Here is a 7,191-nt window from a genome sequence, read left to right as displayed (position 1 = left end):
GCAATTCAGATCTACTGATGCTGACAGCATGTTTTTGCTGGGAATTAGCATTTGAGTCATGGTAAAGAAAATGATGAAAATCAAAGAATATGGCATTAAGTCTTACAAACTTATGATAGTGGGAATTTGTACATGTATAGAGCTCTAGTTGCTTTTGAGGAGGGAAGCCAGGAGACAACTAAGATGGTGCCTTTTCTTTGTGATTACATATAAACATGTATCCCATGAGGTAGGAAAACGCAGGAAACAATGAGCACTGGGGGTGCGGGGGTCTGGCTGCATCAGGATCGTGAGTTTGGAGCTAGGTCAAACAGTATTGTAAAATTCTTGTCATTCTACACACACATACACACACCAAAATTTGAATTCCTCATTTATAACATGGGGATTAGGTGGAAATATTCAAAGTGATTTTACTTAAAATACATGCCTATAACATTCATTTATCATTAACATTAGTAATTTTATTTTTTTCAAACTATTATCCCCTCAGGCCTTTATTTTTTTAATTGGATATTTATTTACATTTCAAATATCCCCCTTCCCAGTTTCCCCTCCAAAAACCCCCCATCCCACCCCCTCCCCCTGCCTCCACAGGGTGCTCCACCACCCACCTACCCACTCCTGCCCCACTGTCCTAGGGCATCGAGCCTTCACAGGACCAAGAGCCTCTCTTCCCACTGATGACTAACAAGGCCATCCTCTGCTACAATATGCGGCTGGAGCCCATGTGTACATGTGTACTCTTTGGTTGGTGGTTTAATCCCTACGAGCTCTGGTTGGTTGATAATGTTCTTCCTATGGGATTGCAAACCCCTTCAACTCCTTCAGTGCTTCCTCTAACTCCTCCATTGGGGTCCCGTGCTCAGTCCAATGGTTGGCTGTAACCATCCACATCTATATTGGTCAGGCTCTGGCAGAGCTTTTCAGGAGACAGCTGTTATCACTGTCAGCAAGCACTTCTTGGCATCAGCGATAGTGTCTATATATGGGATGGATTCCCCAGGTGGGGCAGTCTCTGCTCCACTCTTTGTCCCTGTATTTAATTCCTTTACACAGGAGCCATTCTGGGTTAAAATTTTGGAGATGGGTGGGTGACCCTATCCCTCAAGCAGGGGGCCATGCCTAACCTCTGGATATGGTCTCAACAGGTTTTCCCTCCCCTTTGTGGAGTATTTCAGCTAATCTCACCCCCATTGGGTCCTGGGAGACTTTCCGGGCATCTGGGACTTTCTGGTTGCTACCCCCAGTTCCCTATCCCCCACTGCTATACACCTCTGTTCTATTTCCTGACCCTCTGTACATCTCACTAGCATCAATGGGAGGGGAGGCCCTTGGTCCTGAAGGCTTGATGAACCAGTGTAGAGGAATGCTAGGATGGTGAGGAGTGGGTAGGTGAGTGGGGGAGCACCCTTATAGAAGCAGGGTAAGGGATGATGGGATAGGGATTTTGCAGAGGGGAAACTTGGTAAAGGGTGATTACATTTGAAATGTAAGTAAAATATCCAATTAAAAAAAATGAAATCTGGAAGCCCATCCTTGCCAGCCTGGGCTACACAGTAACTCCTGGCAGAGTAAACAGAAAGGGAATCAAGGGTTTCCAAGGTGAAAACCCCTGCAACACCTACCCAATGTAGGGCAGCCAAGAAGTGGAACAGAGGCACCAAGGATTCCAGCAGATTTCTACACTTTAAAAACAAACTATCTGATGTGTTCACATATACTGTAATGGTCATACTTTTAGTGGGTGTTGGAATTAATCAGTAGCATAAAATAACTGGGAAATTACTGTTTTATTTTTCTGGTTTTAGACAGGTCTCACTTGGTAGCCTTGGTCAGTATTGAACTATGTGTTACACCATGCCCAGCAAAGAAAAAAGGAATAATAAAATGACAAAAATACAGCATATTACACACGTAAAAAATGGTACTTATAATCCTAGCTTTAACCTTAGGGCTCAGGGCTAGAGAGGTGGCTCAGCGGTTAAAAAGCACACTGACTGATCTTCTGAAGGTCAAATCCCGGCAACCACATGGTGGCTCACAACTACCCCATAATGAGTTCTGATGCCCTCTTCTGGTGTGTCGGAAGACAGCTACAGTGTACTTACATATAATAAAAAACAAACAAACAAACAAACAAACAAAACCCTAGGGCTAGAGAGAGTGTCTCAGACCACACTGGCCAAACTCACTATGTAGGCAAGAATGAAGTTCTCTCGTCCACACTACCCAGGGATGAGATTATAAGCAAACACCAGGCCAGGCTCTTTATAATCTAAGCTTCTGATTGAATTAGAACTTGGCAAAACAATACTGAGAATGAAGTGTATGTGGAAGACGCTACTGATCTCATTCTTCAGGCTATGAAACTGACACATTTGGAAACCACAGTACTTAGAACCACGAAGTGGGAATCAAGAGAAAAAAAAAATGATCCCATGAAAGATCTATAGATCATGAGTGGGAGGAATGAGCTGCCCCTTAATTTGGTTTTGCTTGTTTAAATTATGATATCCAATTACGAAACATTATCATAAAGCAATAGTAAAGAGCCTTCAGTAAAGAGTAGGCATTTATCTAATCCCACCCCACCCCACCCCCACCCCCGCAGCTCCAATCCTTCCATTCAGAATGTAGGTACTCTGCTGTTCTCACCCTTCTTAACAAAGTATGACAGGAAAAACTTCCATTTCAGTGGACATCTTTATTGTTTAATAGATCATCAACTTCTGCAGACTTACAGCTGGGATTTCATCAGATTGCCATGCTGAGTCATGAACAGTGAGTGACGAAGCTAACCAGAGGCTACATACGTCAGAGAGAGAGAGCTCAGCCTTTACAGCTCACTTCCTTTCTCAGGCAGAATATAAATAGACGCCCTCTACAATGCACAATGGTTTTAGTCACTAAGGAATTTAAATGGGATCTTGAAGAACGCAGACAAATCCTGATGCAGTAAAGACGAGCTGAGATGCTGTGCAACTGTTTAAGGGTTCCTGGTGCCGCATCTCAGCCACTAGCTGAATCTTGCGCTAACACCAAATGGAGATGCGGAAAACACTAGGTTGACTTAGGGGCTGTGCACAGGAACCAAAGGCAGGAAAGAAAATACTAAACATTGCTGAGAGCATCCACCCCAGGAAGGACTTTACCTGTTTTTGAGAAAGCACACACAGAGACAGCATTACTATAAGATCCCCTAAGCTACATCTACCAGCTCTTTATTAGGTTATATGGCAGAAGTTATGTTATCTGGCATTCCAGGTCCCAGGTCAACTAAAATGTGTTCCTACCTACCCCTCCTCCCACCACGCGGCTTTACTTGTGCTACCCTAGTTAATGTGATTGCTAGTGACAGCACTGTCCAAAAGTTAAAGTTCTCTACTCTTTGCCCCACTTCTCAGAATGCAGTCTTCACCCTGCCTTCAAAGAAGCCAAAACAGAGACCAAGCTTACCTTCCAGAAGCTCTAGACTGGCACCGCCCCCAGTGCTCACATGGCTGACTTTATCCTCTGTGTTCCATTTGGCACAGCAAGTGGCAGTGTCTCCACCACCTGATAAATGAAGAACAGAGGGGAAAATGTTTTGGCACCAAAACTAACTGTGGTTCCCAACCCAAAACTGGAGCTAATGAACTCCTCCCATCAAGAAGACCCCCTATGAATGACACATCTATGACCTATCAGAATCTAGAGACCCAGAAAATGTTAACCATTCCCCATGTGCCTTTCCCCTGAACATAATTCTGCCACATGTTTAGCACAGGAGCCCTTACCTATGATGGTGATGCAACCCCTAGAAGTGGCTTTCACCACCTCATCCATGAGTGACTTGGTTCCCCTGGCAAAGGCTTCCCATTCAAATACCCCAACAGGACCATTCCAAACAATCTGCTTAGCTCGGGCCACGGCCTCGGCATATTTCTTGCTACTCTCAGTACCACAGTCCAAGCCCTGGAGGGTAGAATTCAAAAGAGGATAAAAGTCAAGAAAACTTACCAGAAACAACTATCACCTCCACCAAGACCATAATGTAATGCTGATCAAGAGTTTCTTCTAGGACCAGACAGTAAGTAGTGATATGCCCTTAATCCCAGCATTTGGGAGGCAGAGGCAAGCAGATCTCTGTTGAGTCCAAAACCAACTTGTCTATAAAGTGCGTTCCAGGACAGCCAAGGCTACAGAGAAACCCTGCCTTGTAAAACAAAGTTCCTACCAGAATCAAAATGTACCCTTTAGCTCCCTTTAACTTATATGTATATGGCCTTTGATAAAAACATTCAATTTTATGGAAGATATCAAGTATGGGAAAAACCTCATGTTGCTTAATTAAAGACATTCTTACTGGCACTATAATAGTAAAGACCCACATCAGTGGTTCTCAACCCAGAGTGATTCTGCCTATCAGAGAGTCTGTGCCAATGTCTGAGGACATTTTAGACCGTCACACCTTGGGGTGTGCACAAACAAGTGGCACACTGTAACTGGTGGTACTATATGTGTCACAATATAAAAATAGCCTTGTCACAGCTAGAACTCCTTAAGATTCCAATAGAGACTGAGAAACACTGAACCCGATCAGCTGTGTTCAACCTTGCATGTATGGGATCTCCAGGAAGCCATGCTCAAACATGTGTTGGATCCCATTCCTATTGCCTTTTTTTTTTTTTTGAGACAGGCTCTTACTATGAACTTTGACTGGCCTGAAATTTGCTATATAGACCAAGCCAGCCTCAAATTCAGACCTGCTGGCCCTTGTCCCCAAGTACAATAGTGTGAGTGCCACCCTGCCTGGTCTATATGATTTATTTTTATTTGTGTGTGTGTATATGGTGTCCTACAGAGGCCAGCAAGGGCATTGGTCCCCCGAAACTGGAGATAAGTAGCTGTGAGTCACCCAATGTGGGTAAGTAGGAACCTAACTCTCCTAACTGCTAAGCCATCGCTCCAGACCCCAAATTTGCCTTTTAAAAACAATTTCCCAAAATGATACTTGAGGACCACACTTTGAGAAATGATAAGCAACTATCGATCAACATGATGACTTTATGCAGCTATCAAACTAAAGGTGTAGTGGCACACCAGTAATTACTAAACTTAATATCCTAAGTTCAAGGTACACCTAGGCTATACAAAAGATGAAGACCATCATGAAAATGAAAGAAGAGAAGGTATTTGGTACCAAACTATAGCCAATTACAAACCTTTCATGTACATATATTTCATACATTCCTTACAATTAAGTTCAATTTCATTACCTTTTTTGGTTTGTATTTTTAAGATAGGGTCCATGTCTTGTTGCCCTGGCTGTCCTTTAGATAGGTGGCCTCAAACTCAAAAATCTTCCTGCCTCTGCCTCCTGAGTGTTGTGATTAAAGGCAAGCACCACCACTGCCCAGCCACTTTGATTATCTATGTTTTGTGAAAGTTTTTAATTTTTATCTCTTATGATGATTGTTATTGTGGGACCACGCACATGTCATGTAGAAGTCAGAACAATTTTAGAACTGTTTCCTTCCAGTGCAGATCCCACAGATATAGCTCAGGACCATCAGGCTTGTGTAGCAAGCACTTTTACCCACTGAGCCATCTCACCGACCTGAATGTTTGCTTACAATGGCTTGTAGCTATTAGCACTGTAATCCAGAACAGTTCAAACCATGAAAGTACATAGTACCTGTCTCAAAGAAGAAAAAAAAAGTACATAATACTACCTGTAGCACATAGTGCTAAAACACGCATAGGAAAAGAATCAAGTGGGTTTGCCCTCTTATTAATGAAAACAGCGACAATGTGCTAGCACTGCTTTTACCCAGGGATTTGCCCTCAGGTCCTCACTGCATCATTTGCAGTGTTCTTTAACAGTTCCCATGGAGATTATTGGAGGGAAGAACTCAGGGGTAGCTCATTTCTTAACATCTATGAGACATACAGATGGACCTCCAATGCCACAAAAAAAAAAAAAATCTGCTAGATGAATGAATGGATGAATGAATGATGCCAAAAATTTCTGATCCCTTACATAAGCAAACAACCAGCTGACTCACCATCCAGCCAGCAGGTATACCGGAGGCCAAAGTAGCTTGGCCAGTCTTGGCATTTTCATCAAATTTGTCAGCAGTGACAAAGTCAACAGGCAAGGTAATCTTCACACCATTTTTCTCAGCTTTGGACATGAGACCTTTGACAATCTTGGCTCCTTCTTCATCATACAGAGATGTGCCAATCTCCATGTTGTTGAGCACCTTAAGAAAGGTAAAGGCCATTCCACCACCAATGATCATCTCATTGACTTTGTCTAGCATATTATTGATCAGCTGGATCTTGTCTGCAACTTTAGCTCTAGAAGAAAAAGCAAGGATCATCAAGGACAGCACAACTGATGAGTGTAGTGCTAATACTCAAAGCCACAGTAGGAAAGCAACAAAAGTACTGCCTAAAGTTTCCCACTTTCTCCAACCCTCTGTGCGTTGATCTATGTGTAAAGCCCTGGGTTTATTCTCAGCACCATAAACAGAAAAGCAAAACTTCCCTATCTAAACAACCATGCTCCCATCCAAAATTCACAAGGCCCAGATTGCCAGATTAGTAACTGAGGGTGTAAATGAAAAGTCTCCATAGACTCCTATTTGCATGCTTAGTCCCCAGTTGAACTGTCTGGAAAGGATGAGGAGGTGTGGCCTTGTTGGAAGGAATGTCACTCACTAGGAGTGGGCTTTAAGGTTTCCAAATTCCATACTAGGCCCAGTGTGCCTCCCTGCCTACTGCCTATAGATCAGGGTTCACACTATCCTTAGCTTTAAGTGTTCAGAAATCTTCCAACATATCCCCTGTTCTTGAAGGAAGACTGCTGTATTTCAGGCTTATTCTGAAACCTCAATAGCACCAGCAGGGGCATTCACTCCCATATTACAGATCTTCATTCAGAACAAACCCAGATAGCTCAAATGTTAATGTGAAGAAGCCAAAGACCAGAGTCTGATGCTTTTAACTCATTAAAAAATGTTCAGCCGGGCAGTGGTGGTGCACGCCTTTAATCCCAGCACTCGGGAGGCAGAGGCAGGCGGATTTCTGAGATCGAGGCCAGCCTGGTCTACAAAGTGACTTCCAGGACAGCCAGGGCTACACAGAGAAACCATGCCTCGAAAAAACAAAACAAAACAAACAAACAAAAAAAAAAAAAAAAAA

At 43.2% G+C, this 7,191-nt stretch overlaps 1 protein-coding gene across 1 annotated transcript in view; it reads right to left on the bottom strand.

Moving 5' to 3' along the window:
* Nucleotides 1-2,687: 2,687 nt before the first annotated feature.
* Pgk1 (phosphoglycerate kinase 1) overlaps nucleotides 2,688-7,191 on the bottom strand; it is a 16,063-nt gene continuing 11,559 nt past the window's right edge. The window contains exons 6-9 of the mRNA XM_029473036.1: nucleotides 6,051-6,346; nucleotides 3,780-3,957; nucleotides 3,460-3,558; nucleotides 2,688-3,155 (exon numbers count right to left, since the gene is read on the bottom strand). Coding sequence (XP_029328896.1) covers nucleotides 3,115-3,155; nucleotides 3,460-3,558; nucleotides 3,780-3,957; nucleotides 6,051-6,346 — 614 coding nt within the window. The 3' untranslated portion in view covers nucleotides 2,688-3,114. The remainder of the gene's footprint in view (nucleotides 3,156-3,459; nucleotides 3,559-3,779; nucleotides 3,958-6,050; nucleotides 6,347-7,191) is intronic.

This window comes from Mus caroli, chromosome X (assembly GCF_900094665.2).
Source record: "Mus caroli chromosome X, CAROLI_EIJ_v1.1, whole genome shotgun sequence".
NCBI classification, from domain to species: Eukaryota; Metazoa; Chordata; class Mammalia; order Rodentia; family Muridae; genus Mus; species Mus caroli.
The sequence above is the reverse complement of the archived record's forward strand: the minus strand, read 5'-3'. Positions and strand labels throughout refer to the sequence as shown.